This window comes from Sebastes umbrosus, chromosome 23, assembly GCF_015220745.1.
Source record: "Sebastes umbrosus isolate fSebUmb1 chromosome 23, fSebUmb1.pri, whole genome shotgun sequence".
Classification (NCBI taxonomy): Eukaryota; Metazoa; Chordata; class Actinopteri; order Perciformes; family Sebastidae; genus Sebastes; species Sebastes umbrosus.
Window position 1 is genome coordinate 5,274,314 of NC_051291.1, and position 13,552 is coordinate 5,287,865.

Consider the following 13,552-nt stretch of genomic DNA (forward strand, 5'->3'; position numbering starts at 1 on the left):
AAATAATTTACAAAATGTATTATTTTAATATGAACTAAAGTCATTACATTCAAATTAAATAATAATATCCAGCCTTGGCAGTACACCACTGCGTACTCCAAGAGCCTTTGTGGAAGAAAACACTTTATTTGAGGAAGGCCCTTTGGCTCAAGGGAAATAGCCCAGATCTGTCAAGTAATAACTCAGCTACTGCAGAGATCCTTTATGCTGTTCCACATTTATAAGCCGGGTGTAGACCAGAGTCAGCTGAGCAAAAGTCCAATCTACTGTCTGGTAATCAAACAGTGTGTCATCTTCAGTGTGTTTAGCTTTGAATCATCTCAAACTTTACACCTGACTCTGTGTGTTTGAATATGGTGTTTGTGAGGACCCTACGTATGTGACAGTATTTGTGGGGACAGGGTTTGTGAGAACACTGCATGTTTGAGAACCATGTGTTTGAGGACAGTGTGTTTGTGATGTGAAGACAGTGTGAGGACAATGTATGTTAGAGGAAGTGTGTGTGAAAAAACATACATAGGTAATTAGTCAGTGTGTATCTATGAGGAAACTGTGCGAGTATGATGCATGTGTTTAAGCAAAGTGTAAGAGGATGATGCGTTTGAGTTCAAACAATAAAATTCTTAGTTCTTTATTTATGTTTTATTTATTTGTAATATTTGTTTCAGGACATAATTATTTAATATCATTGCATTCAGGGTGTATTTATTCATTTATTTATTGATTTTGAACGCAGAACTGAGACTGAGCATAAAGAAAAGTTAAACAGCTCTCACTATCATACCATTGTGAGTTCTGCTTTTACATTCATGATTAATTATAACACTTACAGTAATAACGGTTTGCTACTTTCACTTCGTCAATGAACTCATGAACCTTACCGCAAAACAACTAATAAACATGTATGTTAGACATGAACACTTTAACTCAGATTTTGTCTCATAACTTTATTGAAAAACTCATGACAGTAGTCACGTCATCTACATTTTGATTCAATGTTTCATGACACATCTCAAACGGACAAATGATGCATTATATATATATATATATATATATATATATATCTTTTTTTCAGAATGGTTACAAGAATGAGAATTGTTCAAAATACAAAATGTTTTAATAAATGCATTTCTGACCAGCTCAAGAAAGACAGCAGAATGAAAAGGCGATACGCGTTTCTCTCACTATATTTAACAAGTATTTCAATTAAAGAGCATGTTCCCCTAAAATATGAAAACATTTCCTTTCCGACATGTAGTTATGAAACATAAATGTGGATTATCCTTTATTTACATGATGATGAGTCTATGTCCTGGCCAATTAGCAGCCATTTTGACTGATTGTTAAAGTCAGAGCTGGTGCATTTAGCTTCAGTTTTAAACTCAAGATTGGCATCTACTATCTCTCTTTAACAACTTGATAATGCTTCAATACAACAACTATCAAACAAAGAAATTATGCACTAAATGTGTTATGGTGTAGCGAACATTTGACACATGACTGATCAGGTGTTTCCGCTGTAGGCATTTTCTCGGATATTCCCATGACGTGCAAATGCTTGTCTTCGTCTCTGGACAACATGAAACATGACCAATACTAGTTGACGTTAAAGAACAATTGAAACTAATTCATGAAAACTTCTTTCCATTTTTCTCTCATAGATGGTTAGCCAACTTGTTTTGTTTCCAGTTCGCAACCTCTTCTTCTACTCTGTCAACTAGCGGATTACAACCAATGCGGAGCCTATAGCGGCAACTTCTGAACAAACTACTCTGTAGCCGAGTTCATTCGCTCCAAACTAATTGATGGAAACGCGCCTAATTCACATTTCTTTTTTGCGACATTTCAAGTTCACTTAAAAATCTCTTGACAATTGAATGGAAACACAGCTATTGAGACCCTTCCTCCTACAATGAACACAGAGACACTGACGAGTCCTGGGACAACATCAAAGACTCCACCCCAAACCCAAATCCAAACCCGGGAAAAAGAGGTTGAGTGAATGTGATGTTGAAGGTGTGGAGGTGGATCAGTTCTTCAGAGCGGACTCTGTAGAAGGACAGAGTGCCAGCAGGACAGTCCACATACACTGCTACTCTACCAGAAGCAGAGGAGGAGGAGGAGGAAAGACGGACTGTTTCTCTGTTATTGTGCCAAGCGGAGTAACCGACATCAGAGCAGTTTAGACTCCACGACTGATCATTCCTTCCAAACCTGCACTCAGCACTTTTTCCTTTCCTTGTGATTCCTCTGTAAGTCACTGCTACATCAACATCTCCTCTCCACTCGACCTCCCAGTAACAGCGATCGGTCAGATAATTTCCACACAGCAGCTGACAGCAGCGGTCAAATCTGTCTTCATGATCGGGATATGAATGTTTTTTCTCTCCCACCAGTGTCACCTTCCTGTTGTTTTCAGACAGTTTGAGCTTTTTGTGTGTTGTGTTTGTGTCCAGTGTGAGTTCACAGGCATCTGACAGAGATAACAAGACACAAACGCAGCCATTTATGATCTAACTTTTTACTTATTGATTATTATATTGGTAATGTCATGAATCAAACTAAATGAACACTTACACTTCCTCAGACCAGGTTTTATCCACCGCTGTCCACCATGGTCCACCCTAGAGGAAGAAACACAGTCAGACTTGCATATTTTCTTGGCTTATTTAAACAGGAACTTTTGATAACCTTCCTCTGTGAGTGTTTCTCAGCTTGCATTCACATTGGTCTTAACTTTTCCCTCATTTCCTTTACTTGTGTCCGCAAAGTGAAGTATAAGATAATGCGATGTGCTGTTCAGGCCTGAAACAGGCTACAATTGTACAGTGCATGGCCAGCTTAAGATGGTTGTGCCTTTCATCACTAAACCCTTCTCACTCTTGCAATTGAGACATTGATCGTGTTGGTGAACTCAGTTGATTTTTCGTTCACCAGATGAAGACAATTGATATGAATCAATCATCAGACTTATAAGCAGGTCTTTCTGGTCATACCTGAGAGTGTTCAGTCTCCTGTGTGGATCCTCCAATGCAGCAGACAGACGCTTCACTCCCGGGTCTCCTGGATGATTGTAGCTCAGGTCCAGCTCTCTCAAATGGGAAAGGTTGGAGCTCAGAGCTGAGGCCAGAGGAGCACAGCCATCCTCTGTGACCAGACAGCCTGACAGACTGGAATTAAGAAAATATTCATACGGCAACATTTTGGGTGAAACATGTAGACAGGAATCTTCACTGAGCCAGAATGAAAAGTTTTCAAATGCTAACAAACTGCTGATTTACCTGACCATTTCCAGTGTACATTCTGGCCTCCCAAGTCCAACAGCGAGCTGCTGCACTCCTGAATCCCGCAGGTCATTGTTACTCAGGTCCAACTCTCTCAGACTACACTGCGAGCTGAGAACTGAGGACAGAGCTTCACAGCTTCGCATTGAGAGTTTACATAAACCCAACCTATGAAGAGATGCAAATATTTTAAACAATTAGTTTTGATATTTTATGTGATATATACCGGTTTGTGTGAGTTTCAAGGCAAAGATTATAAATCCACAAAACAGTAGAATTCCCAGGAAATTGACTCTGACATACCAGTGTTATACTTTTAGTGTTCAACTTTACCGAGGTTAAACCTCACCTGAGAGTTCCAAGTGTACAGTGTGGACTCTCCAGTCCAGCAGTGAGCAGCTTCACTCCTGAATCCCGCAGGTTGTTGTTACTCAGGTCCAGCTCTCTCAGAGTAGAGGACTGGGAGCTGAGAACTGAGGACAGAACTTCACAGCTTCTCTCTGAGAGGTTACAGCCACTCAGCCTAAAGAGAAATTAGTGACGTACAAAAGTTAAAAATATTTTTTTTTTACAGTTTCTCCTCTATAAATGATCAAATATTATATATATATATAATATTAATATATTTACTGATTCCTCCACATACAGGGCTTTGTTGGAGGCTTTGACCACTGGAAGCAGCCTCTGAAGGGCCTCCTCTGAAGCAGAGTATTTCTTCAGGTCAAATACATCCAGATCTTTTTCTGATGACAGTAAGATGAAGACCAGAGCTGACCACTGAGCGTCAGAGAGTTTTTCTGTGGAGAAATGTCCTGATCTCAGGTTCTGTTGGATCTCCTCCACTAGAGAATGATCATTCAGCTCATTCAAACAGTGGAACAGATTGATGTTTTTCTCTGTAGACGATGTCTCGCTGATCTTCTTCTTGATGTATTTAACTGTTTTGTGATTGGTTTCTGAGCTACTTCCTGTCTGTGTCAGGAGACCTCGTAGGAGGGTCTGATTGGGCTGCAGTGAAAGACCGAGGAGGAAGCGGAGGAACAAGTCCAGGTGTCCATTTGGACTCTGTAAGGCCTTGTCCACAGCACTCTGGTAGAGTTCTGTCAGTTTAGGTTTGTCTTTGAAGACTTTAGAAAGCAGGGAGGTTGTTTTTTCTCCTGACAGCAGATTGACACCAGAGTTGATGAATGTCAGATGGACATGAAGAGCAGCCAGAAACTCCTGAACACTCAGATGGACGAAGCAGAACACGTTGTCCTGGTACAGCCCTCTCTCCTCTTTAAAGATCTCTGTGAACACTCCTGAGTACACTGAGGCTGCTTTGATATCGATGCCACACTCTGTCAGGTCTGAGTCATAGAAGATCAGGTTGCCTTTCTGCAGCTGCTCAAAAGCCAGTCTTCCCAGAGACTCAATCATCTTCCTGCTCTCCGAACTCCAGCCTGGATCTTTCTCAGCTCCTCTTTCATACTTCTTCTTCAGTTTTGACTGAACCACCAGGAAGTGGATGTACATCTCAGTCAGAGTCTTGGGCAGCTCTCCTCCCTCTCTGGTCTTCAACACATCCTCCAGAACCGTAGCAGTGATCCAGCAGAAGACTGGGATGTGGCACATGATGTGGAGGCTTCGGGATGTCTTGATGTGGGAGATGATTCTGTTGGCCTGCTCCTCATCCCTGAATCTCTTCCTGAAGTACTCCTCCTTCTGTGGGTCAGTGAACCCTCTGACATCTGTCACCATGTCAACACACTCAGGAGGGATCTGACTGGCTGCTGCAGGTCGTGTGGTTATCCAGAGGCGAGCAGAGGGAAGCAGTTTTCCCCTGATGAGGTTTGTCAGCAGCACATCCACTGAGGTGGACTCTGTAACATCAGTCAGGATCTGATTGTTTTGGAAATCCAGAGGAAGTCGACACTCATCCAGACCGTCAAAGATGAACACAACCTGGAACTCTTCAAACCTGCAGATTCCTGCTTCTTTAGTTTCATTAAAGAAGTGATGAACAAGTTCCACCAAGCTGAATTTCTTCTCTTTCAGCACATTCAGTTCTCTAAAAGTGAAAGGAAATGTGAACTGTATGTCCTGGTTGGCTTTGTCTTCAGCCCAGTCCAGAGTGAACTTCTGTGTTAAGACTGTTTTCCCGATGCCAGCCACTCCCTTTGTCATCACTTTTCTGATTGGTTCATCTCTTCTAGGTGAGGGTTTAAAGATGTCTTCTCGTCTGACTGTCGTTTCTGGTCTGTCTGGTTTCCTGGATAATGTTTCAATCTGTTTGACCTCATGTTCATCATTGACTTCTGCAGTCCCTCCCTCTGTGATGTAGAGCTCTGTGTAGATCTGATTCAGAAGGGTTGGGTTTCCTGCTTTAGCAATCCCCTCAAACACACACTCATACTTCTTCTTTAGATCAGACTTTAGTTTGCGCTGACATAAGAGAGCAGCAACACCAGTTCCTGAATGAACAAAAGCCAAATGAAAATGTTTGACTCTGGTAGACCTGATATATGGAAACATTAAAGTTCAGATAAAGTTACATGTAGAGTTTCTGCAGCCAAATCTGTTAAAAATTATATTATTATTACTGGTCTGGATGATAAAATATCATATGATGCACTTTTTATTGATTTATCCAAAGCGTTTCACTCAGTGGATCATGGTCTTCTCCTGCAAAAACTCGAACGTATAGGTTCTAGTGACCCTTTGTTGCATTGGTTTTCAAACGATTTAACTGGGAGAACTCAGTGTGTGTCCATAGACAATTATTACTCCGCATCTCTAACAATAAAGATGGGTGATCCTATAGGATCTATCTTGGGACCAATTTTATTTTCTATTTATGAACTGTAAATGATCTTGGTGTAGGACTAGATCCAGCAAAGGTGCACTTCTATGCAGATGACACTATTACTTATACTGTTAAATAAAGGATAAACAAATAAAAAATCTTCTTCCTAACATGTTATAAGTGTCCATAGCCTCTTACTGCTCTGCAGATGGCCAGCCAGCTCCTCATGCTTCAATTTCCTCAGGAAGTGCAGTGTGATCTTCAGAAATCCCTCTCTGCTGCTCCTCCACTTCTCTTCTTCCTCGCCTTCCCCCGCCTCCTGATCCTCACACTGACTCTCAAAGCATTCTGGGTAATCTGGACTCAGAACTTTCTGGAACTTCTTCAGTTCGTTCTTCACAAAACTGATAATGTTCTCCTCAAGCAGCTGGAACAGAGTGATATTCAAATTTAAATTAGCAGAACACAATCACATTCACCTGAAAGGCAAGGCAATCATGATGAAACACAAGAGCTTTAATTCTTGATATATTCTTAAGGCGATGGTAGGCTGATTTTGCAATCATCTTAATGTGGCTATTGAAATTTACATTAGCGACTGAAGCTGAGCTCTAACTTTTAACAATTAAATGTCTTTTAACTTCTTTGGTTCCAAAACAATTATTTCTATTTTATCTCAGTTTAATTGCAGAACATTTAGCACACCTGATCATTGATTTGTGCAATGCACCTACTCAGTGCTTGTATGGTAACATAGTCACCTAAGGATATTGTTATATAAATCAGTGTATCGCCTGCATATTGGTAAGGTATTTTGTTGTTTTCTATAATCTGAGCTAGTCGGAGATGTTGAACAGACGAGGCCCGATAATGGAGCCTTGGGGGACTCCACATGTCATTTTTGTCAACCACATGACAAACCTGCAGGTCTAAATGGTGTGGCATGGAAACTGCTAGGATCACAAAGGCAGAGTGCAGTAGTAGTTGTGCTTGCACATTTACACACCATGAATACAGAGTTCAGGTCTGTTTGATGCTGCTGGGCAGATTGACTACTGGATACAGGAGAGTCTTGTTTCTGCTTTTTGATCCTCCTAAAAACACAGGACATAAATAAACACAACGTTTATTGTGTCATTCTTATGAAAACGCTTTTTTACTTCATAAAATATTTGTTTAAGTCGTTATTGTCATTGAAACACAGCTGGATTCAGAGTAGTTTGTGTTGTCGTAAGTTCAGAAACCTTCTTTCTGGATAATGTACTGCTGAAAGTGATGTAGAGAAATGTCTGTTATAGAAATCCATACTCTCAGTTTTCAATTCTTACTTTTGATCATCTGACTGCTGTCCATGTTTGAAGTCAAAAGGTCGACCCTTAGAGCTGTCACTCTTCAAGGACACACAGCTGGGACCAGAAGGATCCGGTCTCTGCTGAGGGATCCTGTTAAAACACAACACTGATTAACACACATGTCAAGTAAAATCTTTTTAGATCCTTAAATGTTTCCCAATGTTAATAATGTTGATGCAAAACTTTCTTTTTGTCCGAGATTTTTTTTTTTTCCAGCTTTCAACTCTTACTTTTGATAATCAGACTTCTCTTCACGTTTGAAGTCCAGAGGTCGACCCTTAGAGATGTCACTCTTCAAGGACACACAGCTGGGACCAGAAGGATCTGGTCTCTGCTGAGGGATCCTGTTAAAACACAACACTGATTAACACACGTCAAGTAAAATCTTTTTGGATTCTTAAATGTTTCCCAATGTTAATTATATTGATGCAAAACTTTCTTTTTGACAAAGATTTTTTTTTTTCTCCAGGTTTCAATTCTTACTTTTGATCATCTGACTGCTGTCCATGTTTGAAGTCAAGAGGTCGACCCTTAGAACTGTCACTCTTCATGGACACACAGCTGGGACCAGAAGGATCCGGTCTCTGCTGAGGGATCCTGTTAAAACACAACACTGATTAACACACATGTCAAGTAAAATCTTTTTGGATCTTTAAATGTTTCTCAATGTTAATTATGTTGATGTAAAACTTTCTTTCTGTCCAAGTTTTTTTTTTTCCAGCTTTCAACTCTTACTTTTGATAATCAGACTTCTGTTCACGTTTGAAATCCAAAGGTCGACCCTTAGAAATGTCACTCTTCATGGACACACAGCTGGATACAGGAGAGTCTTGTTTCTGCTGCTTCATCCTCCTACAAACACAGAACAAATCATTTTTTAAAGGGCTTACATGCTCATTATAAATACTTAAACAGTAATCAACCACATGAGGTTAAGTGACTCATATTTATCTCATATTTAACTATGAAAACGCTGCTTTTTAACATCATAAAATCACAGCTGGATTCAGAGTAGTTTTCAGAAACATTCTTTCTGGATAAAATACTGCTGAAACGTTTCTGTCATAGAAATTCATACTTTCAATTCTTACTTTTGATCATCAGACTTCTGTCCGTGTTTGAAGTCAAGAGGTCGACCCTTAGAGCTGTCACTCTTCATGGACACGCAGCTGATTCCAGAGTGATCTGGTCTCTGCTGAGGGATACTGTTAAAACAAAACTCTGATTAACGTACATGTCAAGTAGAATCTTTGTGGATGCTTAAATGTTTTCCAATATGTTGATGCAAAACTGTATTATTGTCAAAGAAATGTTTTTTTTTTTTCCAGCTTTCAATTCTTACCTATGATCATCAGACTTCTGTCCATGTTTGAAGTCAAAAGGTCGACCCTTAGAGCTGTCACTCCTCATGGACACACAGCTGGATACAGGAGAGTCCGGTCTGTATTGCCACTCTGGGCTTCAATACAACACATGCAGATTTGAGTGTGAATAATGATGGTGGAGTGAATTGAGAGCTGAGCTCAGGCCGTGTTCAGACCTGGTATTAACATGCGTCCCGGGTGATCGGATCACAAGTGGACAGCTTTAAGTACAAGGTGTGAACGTACTCAAGAACCATTGAGGACGCATTGAGATCGGATCTTCCAGACCACATATGGCCACATTAAGGACCGCCTACTCAACTGACGTCCTGCTTGGATCGGCGTGTCTCACTGCGCTCAATACCTACGATAACCTTTTATTTTGATGTTAATAAAATGAACCCAAATTCACGAATATGTAGGATATTACTACTGACATTCATGGAATATTACGTCACAACATCTGCTGAAATAGCCATGTGTTTACTACGTGTTTATTTGCATACAGAGGGGAGAAGTTAGATCAGATCACAATTGGCCACTCAGGGCGCATGTGGAGACGCATGTTAATGCCAGGTCTGAACAGGGCCAAAGACATTTTTTTTTCAGCTTTCAATTCTTACCCTGGATCAGCAGACTGCTGTCCATGTTTGAAGTCAAAAGGTCGACCCTTAGAGCTGTCACTCTTCATGGACACACAGCTGGATACAGGAGAGCGTGGTCTGTGTTTCAACACAACACACACAGAGATTTGAGTGTGAATGATGATGGTTGAGTGATTTGAGCGCTGAGCTCCGACATAAAGAAGAATCATGGACAGTTAGAGATTCTCATCTCACCTCTGAGCTTTGGTCTGGCCATCATGTCCTCCACGCAGAGAGGTTTTAGAGGAAGGGACTCCATCCTCTCTGTCCTCACACCGATTCATAGCAGAGCCCACACCTTCACACAAACACAACAACATGCTGTAATTTATTACAACAAGCTTTACATCACAGGACACATTACTTCTCATTACTGTCACTCAAACAAGAAAACCGGTTTGGATGCAGGAATTCCACTCTAGTCGATTAAAATATTTAATCACGATTAATTGCATGATTGTCCATAGATTAATCACAAATGAATTGCAGATTTTTACCTATCAACTTGGGAGTGGACAAATATGCTGCTTTATGCAAATGTATGTATATATTATATATGTATTCATGGTAACTTTGGCCACCGTGCAACATGATTTTGTCCTTTTATTATTATCAAAACTAAGAACAACATCTGATAGTCGTCACATTTCTTAATGATTAACATAATTTACACATCACCTGTACTTGGAATAATTATTTAGAATATATACACAAACTGTAATATTGGTATTTCTATACTTCTTTTATAACTTTTGTGAAATACATTCTGTCTCTCCGTGTCTGTTTTATGATATAGCTGTTATATTTTACTTTATGTTGTTTCATCTTGGTGGTAAATGTGTTAGTCGCAGTCAATGATAAGGATGTTCTGTGATTTTGTGGTTTAATAAAATAAAACTTTGAACCTTGATGTTTACAACATCTGCTACAATTAATAATTAAGAGATTGAAAGTGTGCATGTACAATCTGTCTGACTCAGAAAAAAAACCCTCCCATTCACCTGGGCGCCTAATAGTGTTGGGTATTTACTCTCTTGCTTCTGCTGTTTCCACTTTTATTGAATATCTGACCTCTGGGCTGTTAAAGACAGGTCGTATGATATTATAGGCATAGGCCAGATAGGCATTTGCCTAGGGGCGCCACTGTCTGGGGGGGCTCTGATCGCCCTCTAAAAAAAAAAATGAAATACAAAATTTTAGAAAATGACGGTGGGCGCTCTTCCACTTTCTGCATTGACGTAACAAATGAAAGAAAAGAAAGAAAGAAAGAAATACACTTTTCCCCGAACATCTGAGGGAGGGCCTCTCGGAAGACCCGTGCATGAACTGCAGCATCATGCCTCGTGCAGTGAGGGCCGCTAGGCTGGCTGAGGTAGAACTCCTGATGGGTTATGCTGGCCTCCCCTCGTCAGGGCAGCTGGCCCCAGCCCAAACTACCCGTTCCAAGCGGTGGGCCACAGAGGCTGCGGTTGCGCCCTCCAAGAAACAGGCTAAGTCTGTCAAGCTGTCTTCTAAGGGGTTCCCGCCTATTTAATTGTCTGCACAGCCCTGGACAGTTTCATTAGTCTCGCACACACCTGTTCTTACTTTCCCTGTTAGTCAGTCACTCTTTATCCCACCTCAGGTCCTTTGGTCTTTGTTGGTTCGTCTCTTTTGTTTGGAGTTTTGTTTGCCTGTACCTACCTGCCTTCTTGTTTCTTTTTGTTCTATTATAATATCTTTGTTGGATTCAGGTATCAGGTAGGTACTTGCTATCAGGTTTTCAAGCCTGAAAACAGAGCCATGAAGAGGTGCAGAAGTCTAGTTATCTCTCAGGACACTTGAATTACAATATGCTGAAAGGTTATTATGGATTCTTTACCCAATTATGCCAAAAAATATACCGCCTACTGCTGATTTAAATGGTTGTTTTTGATCTGTTGATCACAAACCATGCCACACCAAAAGTCTTTTTGCTGGACTGTGGACCGTGAATGACACAAACATTCAAGGCGATCCAACTTGTGACCCTTGAAACATGCTATAAAACTTATAACACGATACCTCTCTGCGGCTCTGGTGTGGTTGACAGCCCTTGTTTGAACTTTTCATGGCACTAGCAGTCCGTAAATTGTGAAATACACAGAGTGACCAGAAAAAATATTATCTATAATACAACATCAATGTTCAACAAATCCAACACATTACTGCTACGAGCACCTCTACCGTTATGAGATCAATTTAAAACTGGCACTCGCTGAAAGCAAAAACTCTCGGTTAATTGACCTTCTGATGGTAAAAAACAATCTGCAAATTAATTAATTGAAATTAATCAGCAGCTTCAACCAGAAAAAAGAACAAACATGTAACTCACAGCAGGAGGTTTTCAAAGGTCTGTGGATTCACATACTGTCTGAACTCTCTGTATTCGTCTTCTATCTGAAGTGTTCTTTAAGGAAATGTGATAACAGAGCAGCTCTGAACTTTGGAAAGAAGAACTCAAGTCAAACATTAACAGTATTAATCCTTATGAAAGGATCACAGAGTGTGAGGGTCACTTGCCACGCAGCAGGCTGGTTAGGTTAATTATCTCTGAGGAGAGGCAGCCGTGTGTGGCCTGCCCTCGCTGGTTCTTTTGTTTCATTTATGTTCTAGTCAGCTGCTCGGCAGCGGCGTTTTAGTTTTAGTCTTTTCAAGATATATTGAGTGTAGGGATCCTTCCTTTTTGGCCTGTTTTTATTTGGTGTTTCCCCTCTCCCTTTAAATCGCTTCTGTTGTGGTTAACCTTCGGGATGAACTTTTAGATTCCCCTGGTCCGCAATTGCGTCCCTCTCCCCGTTCCCCTGACATAAAGATCTGATGATGCAGTCTTAACGGTGTATTTTATTTTGGAACAGCTTGGAAAGGCAGATATCCTTCTCATAACCTGACGTTTAATCTCTAAATGAATGAATTTTGGTTTATCAAACATCAGAAAAAAAATGTGAAAATGTCCATTGTCCGAGAGCCCGGGTTGTCGTCATGAAATGTCTTGTTTAATCCAACCAAGAGTCCAAAACGTAAAGACATTTAATTTACTGAAAAGTATGTCACAGAACAGCAGCAGAGATATCACATTCAAGGAAGCTGGAACCGATTTTGTAGCATTTTTACATTTTATATATATATAATATATAATAAATAATCATTCTTAATTAACCTGGAAATAAATGTGGGACTGAGCATAACATTAAAGCCTGTGTCTCTGTTCAGCCCAGTTGCACAGAAGTTCATGAAATAGTCAAAAAATGGAATGTATTGATTCTTCTACATAGAATTTCAATATTTTTTTCGTGATGGTCAGCACGAAATCATTCCGTATGTTGTCCACAGAAATATGAACCAGGAAGTATAGAGAGCGGCAAACGCCCTATAAGAAGGAGGAAGTCGGGGTGGATGGATATATTTGTCATTTAACTTCCGTACTTAAGTTATCCAACTTCCGATGTTATTTAAACTGCAATCGTTTCCTAAACCTAACTAAGTAGTTCGTTGCCTAAGCCTAATCAAGACGATCTTGTCCGAAGCCTAACTAAGTAGTTTTATTTTGAAAGACTGGAGCGGAAATGTGATGTGATTAATTTGTGATTAATTGTGAGTAACTATGGACAATCGTGCAATAATATTTTAATCGATTGACAGCCTTAGTAATGATGCATTTCATTTGTTATAGACTTTGCCTTCACACATACACAGCAAAACTATTTTTTTTGTGTTTGTAGTTTGTGAGAGGAGAAAAAGACTTTCTGTTAAAACCTATGTAAATAATCCAGAAGTAAGCAAGACACTTTTATCCATTTTGTCACATGTACCTGTAGCAACATGACCAGAAGTCAATAAATACACCAGACTTAAGTGAGTCAGTTTCACTTTTATTTGTTTTCTCACGGGTATGATTTTCTCAGGAGTATGATCTGCATGAGGACCGTGTATTAGGACAGTGTATTTGTGAGGACAGTATATGTGGATATGTACAGTAAGTCAGTGTGTTAAAGGACTGTGTGTGTCTGTGTGAGAGAGAGTTGGTTCCCACTGGATTTTATGATGCTAATAACTTAATTTGCGGTAAAGGCAGCAAAGTGTCAAAGCCTACAGGCCTATATTC

The 13,552-nt window shown here is 40.1% G+C and overlaps 1 protein-coding gene across 1 annotated transcript; it reads right to left on the reverse strand.

The window, feature by feature from the left end:
• Positions 1–683: 683 nt before the first annotated feature.
• On the reverse strand, positions 684–11,923 carry LOC119482815 (NLR family CARD domain-containing protein 3-like). Its single transcript, XM_037760693.1, has 15 exons — positions 11,783–11,923; positions 9,625–9,727; positions 9,409–9,507; positions 8,764–8,880; positions 8,513–8,626; positions 7,652–7,765; positions 7,398–7,511; positions 7,076–7,163; positions 6,268–6,496; positions 3,931–5,737; positions 3,634–3,807; positions 3,282–3,452; positions 2,997–3,170; positions 2,578–2,624; positions 684–2,473 (listed from the first exon to the last, which is right to left on the reverse strand). Exons 2-15 carry the CDS (start codon positions 9,711–9,713, stop codon positions 1,908–1,910), a joined length of 3,903 nt encoding a protein of 1,300 aa, XP_037616621.1. The 5' UTR covers positions 9,714–9,727; positions 11,783–11,923; the 3' UTR covers positions 684–1,907.
• Between the last annotated feature and the right edge of the window lie 1,629 nt (positions 11,924–13,552).